General features: G+C 45.7%; 1 protein-coding gene across 3 annotated transcripts in view; it reads left to right on the plus strand.

Annotated features, from left to right (window-relative positions):
- The first annotated feature begins 295 nt into the window (after window positions 1-295).
- TATDN3 (TatD DNase domain containing 3) overlaps window positions 296-14,317 on the plus strand; it is a 481,102-nt gene continuing 467,080 nt past the window's right edge. Inside the window, exon 1 of one of the 3 annotated variants that reach the window (XM_069608538.1) lies at window positions 296-466. In XM_069608538.1, the coding sequence (XP_069464639.1) occupies window positions 392-466 (75 nt within the window). In that variant the 5' untranslated portion in view covers window positions 296-391. The remainder of the gene's footprint in view (window positions 467-14,317) is intronic. The other 2 variants (XM_069608539.1, XM_069608537.1) reach the window with 2 other exon arrangements.

The following is a 14,317-nucleotide window of genomic DNA, read 5'->3' on the forward strand; positions in this document are numbered from 1 at the left end:
CTGACCCGACTTTCTGCGTGCTTCATTAGTCCACCAATTATATTTTGATTCGTGTTTTTTATTTATGTCACCGTGTTCCTTTGTCTTGTCTACTTGCACTTTCTGCCTTTCAATCTCTTTTGTCTACGCTTTTCCTGTGTGGTATATTTTTTCCAAATCCAACCCCCTCCTCTCTTCCTGGCCAGTGCACAAACATGCGCGTCCATAGACAGCTTTGGTCCTGTGCCCGCTACAGAGTCTATGGCGCATGCGCCACACGCTGGAAACCAACCAATGGTTTCCGTCACGACTTTGCTGCACATGCGCAGTTTTTGCTAGGAAAACCATACCGAAAGGGCACTGAATTGAATACGTCGCTGGTATTGTTGGTGTCTGTGCATTGGGGAACCCGATGGAGGAAACCGCCACGCCCCCCAGGGGGTTGGTGGACTGTCACTGCCACCTGTCATCCGCGATGTTTGAACAAGTAAGAGACACGTCTACCCTGGCACGCCCGCCTTCTTTTCCCACATCTTTCCCCTTTCAACAGGGAAGACTCAGCTCCCCCATTGCGAAGGCAAGTAGTACACAAATGCAGGAGATTCTACTACTCAAGGCTTCGCCCAGAGTCACAGGGCGTGTGATCAACACTCTAGTGCAGGGGCACTGTCCTCCGAGGAGGGGGCAGAAATAATGTGCACATCTGCATACATGCAAGCACGGTTGATGCTAGCCAAGTCCTCGTTTTACACTCTGGGAATTGTAATCCTTTATATAAACCCCGGAAAACATGCCCCCGAATGCAAAGTCAATACCAGGATTGGACTTGTAACTGGTGAAGATATACAATCACACGACGGGGGCATAAATGCATCATTATGTATGCCCCAGTCGTGTGATTGTATATCTTCATTAGTTACGTTCTTACTTTAATTGAATAAAAAAGACAAAAGGTAAAGTAAAACATAGTCTAGGACGGAAGTAGGGTGTCCTTCGTGGTGGTGATATGGAGCCATCTCATAACCTTAGCACCCTCATGACTGCAGGGCTCTCACGTTTCCTGTCACCAGAGTTAGAAGGCCATCCAGTTCTGTTTGTCCTCGGAATTCTGGGACTTTTAATTTTCCTAAATTTGAAATTGGAGGGAACAATGTACACGTCCCAGAATCCAAAGGGGGAAAAACAGAACTGGATGGCCTTCTTGTGCATGGCCACGGGAAGCTTGAGAGCTCTGTGTCCGACAACAGTGGACATCAACCAGTGGCCGTGGGTATCAACAACCGGGCATGTTAGTGTTCTCTGATCACTCACAGGGCACAAACAGCACCAACCCGGTCAGCACCCCAAGAGCTGATCATCGCCTACAGCGTAGCAACGTCATGTACACCTCACAGCGAGCACCATAAGTGCCATGATAGCAGATTCAAGGCATGGTCAGGTTGCAACTGGCACAGCAAAAACGCTCTCAGTGTACAATTGGAAACAGGACATGGGCAGTACTCAAAGTTCTTTGCCCGCACCCCCTTGACCGGATCAAATCGTTAAGGTTAGGTCATGGCTAGCAGCCTATTGCGGGTTCTTATTGTTACATGGACGTGATGTCATGTATGTGACATTGTGGAGTGTTGCATGAAGTTAAGCATAAGCATTAAGCATAAGCATTCTGTAAGGGGCAGTTAGTATTGCTGAGAGAATAACTGGGTTTGGACCTGCCTGTGTGGTGGTGCGGATTATTGGTGACATCTTCTGGACTACTTACTATATGCCACCTGCCTACACAGAACACTGTGACTACATCAATAAAGAAGACGTGATCACCGTTACCTGTGTCTCTGTGTCCATCAGTCAACCTTAACGTACTGGTGACAAGTTGGAGCAGGAACCGTGTGCTGGGGCTGCTGCAGGGGGAGCAGAGATTTGATAACCGCCCCCACCATGACCACCTCCCAGGGTTTGTTGTCCATCAGCTGTCCGGTCTGCCGTGGGTAAGTAAGAGAGCCGGAGCGGGCGCGACCTGTGCTGGGGCCCCCACAGGCTGGATGACGGATCCTCTCAGAATACCTGCTGGGAGAGAAGACTAGATCAAAAAGCCTCTCTGAGCATTTGCTGGGAGAATGTCCAGTGCCTCGGAATGATGGGGCACCCCAATGAAGCTAAAGGGCACAAGCCCTTCTGCTTGGGAGCTAACCACGGGGTACAGAGGAGGGAAAGGGGGAAAAAAAAGCGGCCTTAAGGCACACCACTTCCCTCTCCTATCCCCCAACCCTGCTGACCTCTCCTGCTGCAGGACTCCCAGGGAGGCAACCCAGGACACACTAACGATAGGAAAAGGGAGAGGCAGGAAGCCACTCGCATAGTTGCGAAGTGGCTGTCTGCACAGGCCAGCCATTTGGGTGGCCAGTAGCCATATCTGGCATGGCCCCAGGCCATATTTGCCCTATATATGCAGGGCTGCTACAGCAGCCCTGCAGAAAGAACACTCCCCTCAGAGTGCATCTGGATTCTGCACTCGCAGATCCATCTTTTCGTTTGCAAGTGGTTTTGCATGCTTTGCTACAGAGGTGGTTTACACCCTGTTCGGGGTCGGAAGCAGGTCACGACAGTATAATACAAAACATTTTCAGCAAGGTGGTTTTGCCACATTCTCTTTCTTGGGTGCTTTACACCCTGTCTGGGGGAGCCCTACCGAGAGCGAGTCGCTGCCTTTTAATTCTGCATAAAATCGCAAGTGTGGCTCCACGGAGCTCGCTCAGCACACCTCAGGGCGTGTTGCTCGGTTTTGAAAGGTGTGAGTTGGAGCGAGGCCGATAGCCGCGTATCGACAAATAAAAGCAAGTTAGGAGGCACAAAGTGAACGAAGAGCCTCCAAGGAGCTGCTACAAAACACCCAGAGCAGGTATCAGAGTGGTCGCAGAGGCAGCAGCAGCTTCTGGGGAGCACGCTGCACACACCCCAGGGGAGCGGGAAGTCAACCGCTAGCAGCCCCCTCCCCTCCCTATCCCTCTGCCATAGACTCACAATGCTATCCAAGAACAAGCAGCAGCAGGACTGGCGTGAAACTCCAACCGGCGGGTACTGCAAGCAGCGCAGAAACGGGAAGCGCGAAGGAGGCCTGGGAAAATGTAACAACGTTTGTTACTGACTAAGCCCATGTTGCCGGAGCAACCCAGCACAGAGGAGACCATCGGCTAACGAAAACAAAGGCAGAAGCAGCAAGATGAACAGTTCTTTTTTAAACCAGTGACAGAGTCAGAACTGGCATTGCTAATAGAAAACCTGAAACCTGTGTAAATTTGTTAATTCCTCATTCAGGGAAAGTCATGTACTTGTGGGCATTAAGAACACATAGATTACGCCCCTTCTGAAGAAGACCGGTTTATGTCCGCTAAACCCTTTGAACTATAGACCAATCTCTAACTCCCCATTACTGCTGAAGATTCTTGATAGTGTAGCATATACACAAGTCATGACACATCTCAAGAGCAACAAGATCTTGAATAAATGGCAGTCAGGATTCAGGGAGAATCATGGCACTGAGACTGCCCTTCTAAGTAAGTCTAGACTTCTCCGATTCCTGGACAATGGGCAGACAGTCATGCTGATGCTGTTGGACCTCTCTGCCGCCTTTGACCTGGTAGATCAAGCATTATTGATCACTAGGTTAAGGGAGGTGGCAGGATTCTCTGTGTCAGTTGCATGCTGGGTTGAATCTTTCCTCAGTAATCAATGGCGTAGAGTCAGTAGTGCATCAGCAGATGCAGAACCTGTCATGTTTACACACGGCTTACCCCAGGGGGCCCGCTTGTCTCCCTCATTTTATAACATCTTTATTGTTCCATTTCTCAATCTTCTAGAAGAAAATAAAATAGACTTCGCAAATTACTCGGATGACACGCAATGTGTCATCCCTCTTTCTGGTAATTATGTTGAGGTGAGAAAACCATCAATCGGATCTATGCACTGATCCAACGGTGGATGTTTAACAATGGGCTTGCTCTAAACACTGGTAAAACTGAATTGATGCTTGTAGGCACAGAGGCCAAAACCAGAAAGATGGGAACCGATTATTCCCGTTTCAAATTGATGGTTGCGTTATAAAAACCAAAAACAAAGTGAAGACTCTGGGGGTCTTTTTTTTTTTTACTGTAACCTCAACATGAAGACACAGCTCGGCAGCTCCAGACTCAAGCACGGCCTTTTATCTCAAGAGCACCGCAAGATATTAGCCAAGACCATAATTGGGTCCAGGCTTGATTATTGTAATAGTCTGCCAGCTGGCCTACGTTTGATATGGGCTGGTTTCAGGTTATACAGAATAATGCTGTTAGAACTATCCTGGATCTTAATAGAAGGGATCATGTCTCAGAGGCAAGAAGGAGCCTGCACTGGCTCCTCACTGAAGCCATAATTGATTTTTGTCTTCTCCTGATAAATCATAAGCGCCTGGCAGGATCATCGCCACTGTATTTGATTGAAGTGCTGGAATTAAAATCGAACACACGCAATCTCAGATCAAAAAACAAAAATAAATTAAGAATTCCAGCCTTTAGGATGTCCCAAGTAAAAAAGGGGCATTCTTTGCAGCAGCACCTACTGCCTGTAATTCTATTCCTCCAGATATCAGGGAAGAATGATCGACTGGCTTGTTTAGGAAGAGGCTCAAGACTTTTCTGTTTAGATAGGCACAACAATGTTACTGCCTTGTGACCTATCGGCCCCCATATATGCCTCGGTCTTACCAGGATTTCCGCTGTACTTAGGTCCAATGTCTGTATGTTAATGTCAGTGGTGTGCAGTATAAATATAATAAAGTAAAGTAAAAAGGAGCAACGCAGCTCCAAAGACTTTGATTCACGAAATAGAACTTATTCTCAGCCTGAGAACAAAAAGGAAAAAAACATGGCAGATAATTCCTGACAAAGCACAGAAACTAGCAAGCCTCGAAAAGTCAACTGGTTAAAACATACCTGAACAGACACAAACAGGTTTTGTAAAAGACAGCTGATTTTAAAATAGCAAGTCCACAAGAAGGTTTGAATGCAAAGCCCTCTCTGGCCTAGTGTTTAATTGCTGGGTCGTTAACCCTGCAAGACCAAGGTTCAAGACCCACGTTTCTCATATGTAAGAAAGAGACTGTGGTAACTCATCTGAAGACTAAAGCATTGATAATGGAAGAAGAGGTGGGACCAGCTACCAAAAAGGCACAAGCAGAGAGGAGCAAAGAACAAACAGCAACCCAAAAGGTCCAGGGAAAGAAACACAAAGAGAAAAAGAAGAACAAAGATGAAGAAGCCCCCTACAAACCGGCCTGGATAGTGGGTCATTACTTTGTAGGTAGGACAGGAAGAGCACATGGAAAGGCAAAAAGAATGTAGTGCAGCCAACATTTCTAAAACAGCAGAAGAAGGAAGGTTGACAACAGGGCTTTTGGATAAGCCACGTCAAGAACACTGCACGGTATGATCACAGACAACAGAGGCGCATGAAAAAAACATAGCACAGTTGTCTGAAGCTTCATGGCAAAATGATGGAGACGTTTTTGGTAAGTGTTAAAGAGCAGAGGGGTCTCCTTACCATGAACATGCAGGTTGCATTTACAGAGATTGCGCTAGTAAAGGGTCCTGTAAGGAGTTGCTAAAAATGGACTGGGGAAAATCGCCTCAGAGCAACGCATTGGCACCAAAGCTAACAACGGTAGAGTGTTGAGGCTGGGATTCCGGTCACTCATTGAGTGGCCCCACCATGAAAGGGTAAATTATAGTATTGTTGGAAGTGGTTTAAAGTGGGTCACAGTTCGATGCTATCCCCGTACAAACTACACCCCTAAGCTAATGGCAAACAACAAGGAACATCAAAGGGCGGTACAAGGCACCCCAGATGTTTAGCACTTATAAAGTGGGCTGATTACGGCACATTGGAAGCTCTATATAAAATGTGGCAGTAGGTATTCATCAACTAAAAGAAGCGAATGGCACAAGACGCAATTAAAGGGTTACGGCAGATATGCAACAAGAATATTCTTGCATGCTCCTTAGGTGATCACAAAAGGGAATATTCCAAGCATCAACAACAACCCCAGCACCCAGAAGCAATGAACATGGCGCCCTACAATGGCTCAATTTCAGTCGTTAGTATATCTGGGCGTGCCATACATTTTTTAATAGACAATCCAACCGCACAGAACATTTAGGAGATAATGGATGAACTGTTAGTTACCTGGGATTCAAATAGTGACAGGCTCTGAAATGCAAGCTAGGGCAAACTGAAGATATTACATTTTACAAAAGCACACGCAACATTGAAAACCCCTAGCAATGGACAACGTGATAGTTCTGTCGCATAGTCGGCGGTCTCGGATATTCTTATGGAAGCATTAAGAGGGAAAAACATCAACAATTCATCAGAAAGCCAAATCCCGGGGCGGGGTAAAAATATGAAAACATAATGGAAAATAGAGATAGTTTCAAATGTTGGGTGCTCGTATAAGGCCCAGACTGTAAAAATGGCTGGCCTGTGGGAGGAAAGTTCAGTGCCATACAAAGCAGTCCAAAAAACTGGGGCAGGACAAATAAGGATCCAGCACTTGTTTAAAAGATCGCATGAATGAATGAAAACAGCGAGAAAGCCAGCACGCTGGCTCAATGGGGGTTTAAACGCTGATGCAGGGATCGGTTTTGATGTGCAGGGTACAGGTCCCAAAACCGGCAAAGCCAATCAGCCTTGCATCCGGCTGAGATGAATAAAGTACCAACTTCATTTGGGGAACAATAATAATGTATGTAAATATAAACTATGTAAAGCGATTAGATGTGCAATATAAAAAACAATGTATTGGGTCCATGCAGGAAGGTGGCCCGCATCCTCCCTAACCCCTTATCGATGCGGGTGAGCACGGTTCACTCCGCACCCAAATTGCCTCAGCAAATAGGTATACATTAAGGTGGGCTTGCTGCACAGCATTTGCTGAGTGACGTCGAGAAGACAGGCATGTGGCTTGGAAAAATTGCCACGTGCAGAGCTAACTACATAGGTGGGACGGTATACTGACAACCCTGCTTGCGAAGAAGCAGGGGATCCCTAGGCGCATCAAAGAATGTATTTTACCATTGTAAATTCTAGAATTTCAATGGCTGAGGTCTCCTTCAATAAACACACTAGTAAGTGGGTTCAACAATCATTTATTGCAATCATTAGAGCTTTTGCAAAAGGGCTGACTCTAACACACCACCAGAAGGGTAGTGCCCAAGTGAGCTGCTAACGTTACAGACTGAGGGCCTTTTATAACAAAAACTAACATGGAGTCCTATGGCTGACAAAACAGGAAACACATTCATAATTTCAATTTCCTGCCTAAAATACTTTGGGCTGTTTTCCCAGCCCTTGCAGAAAGGAGTACAAAGGCCGGACAGGGACTATTATTACATACATTCCAGGACAGCGCACGGATGTCAAACAAAGACTGTTTCCTCATACATTCCAGGGAAGGATTCGCTTTTGTGAAAGCTGTAATGATTGCAATAAATGATTGTTGAACCCACTTACTAGTGTGTTTATTGAAGGAGACCTCGCCCATTGAAATTTTAGAATTTACATTGGCGTCCCTGGGTGGGCCTTTGTAGCGGTAGCCCATAATTTTAAGTGTGCCCTCCATTGAACCCTGTCTTAAACGCTGACATCGGGCCCCATGTCTATCGCACCTTTGATGCACAAACAGCGCTGTCCTTGTTGAAAGATGGGCTCAGGACGGGGCAGAGGAGGCTACCCTGCCGAAGGCCCGACGAACCTGACAGAGTACCGAAGTCTCCATTGGTGTGGTGAGTTAGTTGTATCTGCAGATATTGTATTGATGGACGGTATTGGCATCCATTATGTGGTACGTATTATTTTAATCCTGGTAAAGCTAAATGATTGAAGATGGGTAATTTGTGTGATAAGAATGGTAATGAGAAACTTATGCATGCACATGCACCTGCTGCATGAGTGTTGACTAATTATGGGCTGGGAGCAACACACTTTTGTAAATATTGGGAAGAATATACGAAGAAGTCAGTACAATACTAGTGGCCAAAGACAGGGACTTTTGATTCATAAACAATAGAACATCTGGAATTAGTTCTACTTAGGAAAAAGGCTCGACCGGCCCAACTCGATGCCCTTCGCCAATGACTGTGCAAGGCCATTAAAACTAATGTCAGAAGGGAAGAAGGAAAGAAAAAGACAAAGGAGGACAGTAGAACAAAAAGCTTGTGAATTAGATGATAAGGAATTTGAGCACCGGCTTGATGTAAAAGATCGAGCGGCTCTGATAAAATATTCTAAAGGTATGTACCCCCTCCTACCGACAGCAGTGAAAGAAACCACCGATCCTGACAATGAGACTGACCAAGATGCAATCAAATTAACAGAGAACCTTTTGCGACTGACAATACCGGTCATGTCCCAATCTACAATTGGGCCTACTATCCCCTCTGTACCTCCCTCATCATTCCCACCCCTATATACTCCCCAGTCTGGCACCTCCCTCATCATTCCCACCCCTGTATACTCCCCAGTCTGGCACTATGGACCCAAACAGTATAGAAGAGGTGGAAGGAGTGAATCTGGCTAGACATCCTGCCTTTTCACAGGTTGAATTTGCAAATTTAGAAAACATTGCACATGATTTGTTTACCGACCCAGAGGCAGGGGTCATGCAATTCCGTCAGGTAATGAAAATACATAGTGAGTGACCTTGTCCATAGTTGGATGAAAAATGAGGCTAAGTGCAATTGGCCCACGGGGTTGTATGAAGTTTATCAGAGCCTTAGCACTGAGAAGGATCGGGCAGCCCTATGGGATAGGTATACCCAGATAGTTCAGAAGCTAACAAAAGTTATGAGAGACCACTATGATAAGGAAATCGGGGAGGCATGGGAAAAAGAAAGAAGACATCAAGTCCTCAAAGATGCAGAAATAATTGCCAATGATTTAATTGAAAAGGTACTTGGTGAAAAGGAGGGAGGAAAGTTGGACTACTGGACAGGAGTATTTGAGACACATAACATGGCTACCCAACTGGTGAGGCTGGACAGACTCCTGGAAATGATAGGATCGGAATGTAAGGCGGGTGGGCGAGAGGATGTTTGTAGGAAGGTGACAGAATGTAAGGCTGAATTAGGGACATATGAACCTAACTGGGAAAAGGAGGACACTACTAGAGCACGAAGGTTGTTCAAGGATTTGTTAGAAATGTTTCTCTCACGGACCCAAACCATGGCACCCTTAAGAGAATGTGCGCCTATCGTCACGGCAAATGCAGACCAGAGTAAGGCTCCATTGATAACTAAGACATATGTCTATGTACCTTTTACAAGGGCAGAATTGTTTAGTATAGCCAAGAGCACCCCGGACACTAGGACCAATGCCGCGGGATTCTATAAAGAACTGAGAACGTTGTTTAAAACGTGTGCCTGGACTTTTGAAGACATTGATATTTTAATGTCCTTGGTAACCCCGGCTGATATATGGGAACCATTTAGATTACAAAATTACCCCCGACACACCTTTACTTGGGCCACATTAGAACAGCAAGATAAAGACCGGAAAGCTACCAACCTCATTCCTGAAGAAATAAAAACCTTAGGAACAAGAATGTTGAAGGCATTAAGTGAGGTATTGCCGAAGGTAGATGTAAATGTCCAGAAAATTGATGCTATTATACAGGGCCCTGCAGAGCTGGTTGGAGGCGATTTTTTGAGATTTGAAGGTGCATTTAAGGCGCATAGTGGACAGTCTGTTAGCGATCTTACGGGCCAGAGATATTTTGCCATGGGCTTTGTGAAAGGATTACGTAAAGGAATCAAAAAGCCACTCAAATTAGGCGAAAGAACTTGGCAGGCTAGCACCCCATCTCAGATAAACAAAGTATTAATGCAACAATGAATACAGATACCATATAATAAACCCCAGGACCAGAGGCCCCAGGTAAGAAACTCAGCGGGTGGTGCCCCTTATATGGACACCGCCCAGGTTGGACCAGTGCTTATTTTGTAGACCGGACATTGGAAGAATAACTGTCCTGTGCTAATGGCGCAGAATGGTCAGCAGTCAGGAGGAAGAGGTAGGGGGTGAGGGGGAATCGTTGCAGGGCCTCCCCAAGGGGGAGGGAGATTCAATAACCTGGAGGGAAATGTGTTTTCAGCAGGCACCCCACAACGTCAAATGACTGGAGCAAATGGGTATGGGTTTGTGGAAAATGAATAGAGTGGAATAATGTTTTTTGATGATACTGCAACATTCAGCTGAAACACCCCTAGTGAACCTGGGGAGGCGGTGTCTGTTCCTATAGATCAGAAAGGACCTTATGTTAAATTACAAATAGGACAGCACCCCACCGTTAAATGCTTGATTGACACCGGGGCAGGTAGCAGCTTGGTTGATGTCAAGACCGTCCTCTCAGTTCCACTATCGGGTGAAAATAAGGTATCTGTAGGGTTTGGTGGGGGGCCCATATGTACTCTGGTGTCCAAGAAATTTGGAACATTTATATGTGGAGTGAAATTGGCAAGCAAATGGTTATAACCAACAGGTATCCTGAAAATCTCCTCGGATTGGATCTTTTGAAAGCCTCAAATGCAACCATTTATTGTTCCCCGACAGGTATTTGCATGACTAAATGTCAGTCCAAAATAGGAGGTTGTTTTCTGGCTGAACCATTGCCACCAGAATAACAGCCACTGCCCACAGCACTTTGGGCTGCTGGCAGCAATGACGTAGGTGTTTTGAATATTCCCCCTGTGGTGATAAAGGTAAAATCAGGAATTCCTCTGCCAAGGACTCTGCAATATAAATTGTCACCAGAAGGGGAAGCAGCATTAGTCAGAATTGCAAAGGATTTGATACAGCTTGGAGTTGTCAAAGAGTGTGATGACAGTTCATGTAATTCTCTTGTGTTTGCCTGTCCATAAGAAAGGAGATGAAGTGACCCCCTATAGCAGTGATCCCCAACGTGTAGCTCGCAAGCCACATGTTGCTCTCCTGACCCTGCAATGTTTCTCACCAGTTGCTCTGGGATATGGTGTGGGGCTAAAAAGGAACAAAGAGTCGTGCGCAGAGTCAGTCTGCGTCAGTCCACTTGTCTTTTGGTTGCCAGAGAAGCTGCAGCGACGTCTTTTTCTTTCTTTTGAAACTGTGAATACTGAGGAATATTTTGTTTAACCAGCGCGCTGTGCTGTTGCTTTAAGGCTGTGGGCTGTAGGCTGTGGGCAGAGCCTATTTATTTCAAAGCAACGAGTCGTGCGCCGAGTGAGTCTGCGTCAGTCTGCGACAGGCCGTCTGGCTGTTTGCCAACCCCTGCCTACCCCTGCTATGACTGTGCAATCGGGCCATGGAGGCCCGGTATTAAGGCGCAAAACGATCCAGCAGCACCGCTTGGACCGCCCTCAAGTCGGATTCAACATCCGTGGTACCAAAGAAGTCGAAGGTAAGCGCTTCCTTGTGTACGCCTTGTCTAATGACTCCCGCGAAGCCCACGAATCCTCGTTAGAGCCCTTGGTAGAGCCCATGAACAAATCTACGGCTGGCATAACGAACACTGTTGCCGAAGCAGCTTTAACATCGGTATTGAGTTTGCCAGCCGGTACCATGGGTCAGAACATATTGGAGCACAGCAATCATGGCATACTCCCGGACCAATTTCAAAAACGAGAGCAAGCCACAGTCGTATTAGAGGCTCCCCCGACCGAAATTGTGTCTGTCGGTGAAATCATTGATATTGATGATGCCATGAGGATAGCTCTGAGTATGCAGAACGCCCATATTTCTGACTCATTTCACCACATGCGCTTATTGACATTAAAAGATCTACCTTTGATTCCCTCATCTCCATTGAGATCTTCCCCACCAACAACTAAAACACATACAGAGATGTCGCTTCTTACTGCAGAAACTGTAGATGAGTTTTTTCCCCATTTAACTTCACAAATGCAGAGCTAATGGAAGCCTCACAATGCGACGATGGAATTGAATGCCAGCACGAACCTTCAAAAGCTGGAGCGGTGGTCTGCACTCCTTTGGTAACTGAAGACGATGAGCATTGGCTGACCGGAAATGCTGACCCCACGACTTTAATTCCTCCTATCTGTGTAGTGATTCCACCACTTAGAAGTAAAACAGTAGAGCAAAAACAAACGCTACAGACACTTGCCGAGACACATGGGTTACCATATACCTCATTTGCTGGTATTGATAATACAGCCCGGTTGCGAATCCAAGACGAACATCACCATAATAACATCGAGCCCGTCACGCAGCGTCCGGCGGTGTAGCTGGATGACATTCTACAACTCTCATCAGGAAAGAGTACCACTCTGGGAGTGCCGCCTCATGTAGACAGAAACATACACTGTCCTGCAGACGCAACCCTGCAAACTAATATCTTCAAGCCATATTTGCACTAAAACAGAAAGGACCTAGCTAGTACCCCCAGAACTGCACGCTCGAAATCAACACCATTATTAAGAGACAATAATGCTGCTCCAACGGAAAATATATCCACATGTAGTGACTCACATTCAGAGAATCCTAATAACTCACGCTCATGTTTGGATGAAAATCTTGGGTCTAAATCCAAACCCAGTCTCTCCTCTGCAGCAGCGAAGCAAATTTATAGCAACGTTTTGGCGGCCTCTTCTGCAGCCCTACTCCCGTTTTTAAAGATGTATGAATCACTGCCTGAGACCTTCAAAGATCAAACCTTGCTTAAAAGAAAAGATGGAAACATTCGAGCCAGTGACCACTATTCTACAGACGCAGTTAAATCAAGAAGCCGAACATACATCAAGATGGCAAGAGCGGTTGAGTGACCTAGCCGCTCGACATCACTGCCAGAACGACACCTTAATGGATGGGCTACTTCATACAGTAAAATGGATGCAGCACTCAATGGTCACCAGAAAAGACCTCTTAGCTGCCGACTCGTGTTGCGCACCATTGAGCCAATCGACCAATTTTGACTCTAGGACAGCGGCTGTCCAACAGAAAGAGGATTCGCAAGCAAAAGAGAATGAAACAAAAAGAATAAAAAAACCCTGCCGGAAAAAACACAACCACTTGTATTAGATGTTCAGATGGCGATGGCGCCTCAGACCATGGCAGGCGACACTCAACCAAAAGTACCAGATGTAGCGAAATTGGATAAACCCCAAAAAGATGATGTTGAGCAAGTTAAGGGGATGACACCTCAAAGACCTCAAAACAGAACCGGAACAATAGCGATACAAAATGTCTCGTTTGGCATTTTCTCAGGTCTGGCCAAATCAATACAATCTGCAAGTGCAAAGCTGGATTTATTAAAAGAGAAAAAAGGTAATAGGTCGAAAACAATCATGAAAGCACCCCCTTTGAAACGGCCACGTTCAAACGGCGCAAAGAAATTGATAAGAAATCTGACAACTCCACCGCGCCTTGAAGTGGCCGCAATGCGTCCTATAATAACCAGACCAGAAAAGTTGAAAGAGAAACGCGATACTACCAAGGAGGCAGGAACCTTACCGCATTCATCCATAAAGCGATCACGTGACATTTCAATCTCGTCCGATGAAATATCCTCAAGCTCCTCGATCGATCTGTGCGACCTTTCAACATACTCAATTGAGAACGACGACGTCTCAGAGACATTTGATAGCTTGGGTGAAGATCGTCCCATGAACCGTCCCTAGAAATCAGTTAAAGCCAAATCACGTCCGGCAATGCAACTCGGCACAAGGCTGCATGAGCCCATCAGGAATAAGGAAAAATCAAATGAAAAAGGGCCGTTGGCCATTTCCGACGACTAACATTATATAAGAAATAAAACAACAAAACCGGAAGGAACTGCTTCATCAAAGTTCAACCTGAAACAAACTTTAGCCCAATTTCAGAAACAAGTACATCATAAGACCGAATCAAGAAAAAGGCACAACATGAAAGTAACAAAAAATAAACATCCTTTCAGCGCTGAATTATTCGAAGCTAAGAACATTCTAAAAAAGGATCTTTGGCGATTAAAGAAATCTGGCGAGGAAAATACAAGTTCCCTGATTGCGAAGAGACGTCTACGCTACCGAAACTGGCTAAAATCATTCAACCGCATTCGAGATCAAGAACAAGCAGAACTAATGCTACATTTAATAATTCAAAAGGACAGCAGAAACATCTGGCAAATTATTAATACTGGACATTTAAAGCAAGTTTTCACATTAGCAAATGGGGTGAATGCTGCAAGCTGGCTGAAGCATTACACATCAGTCTTCACAAGACAAGACGCTGATGACACCGCTAAACCATTGGTTGAAAACTGCGAAGGGGATGTCATTGAAAC

This window comes from Ambystoma mexicanum, chromosome 4q (genome assembly GCF_040938575.1).
Source record: "Ambystoma mexicanum isolate Mex_15411 chromosome 4q, UKY_AmexF1_1, whole genome shotgun sequence".
In the NCBI taxonomy this organism is placed as follows: domain Eukaryota; kingdom Metazoa; phylum Chordata; class Amphibia; order Caudata; family Ambystomatidae; genus Ambystoma; species Ambystoma mexicanum.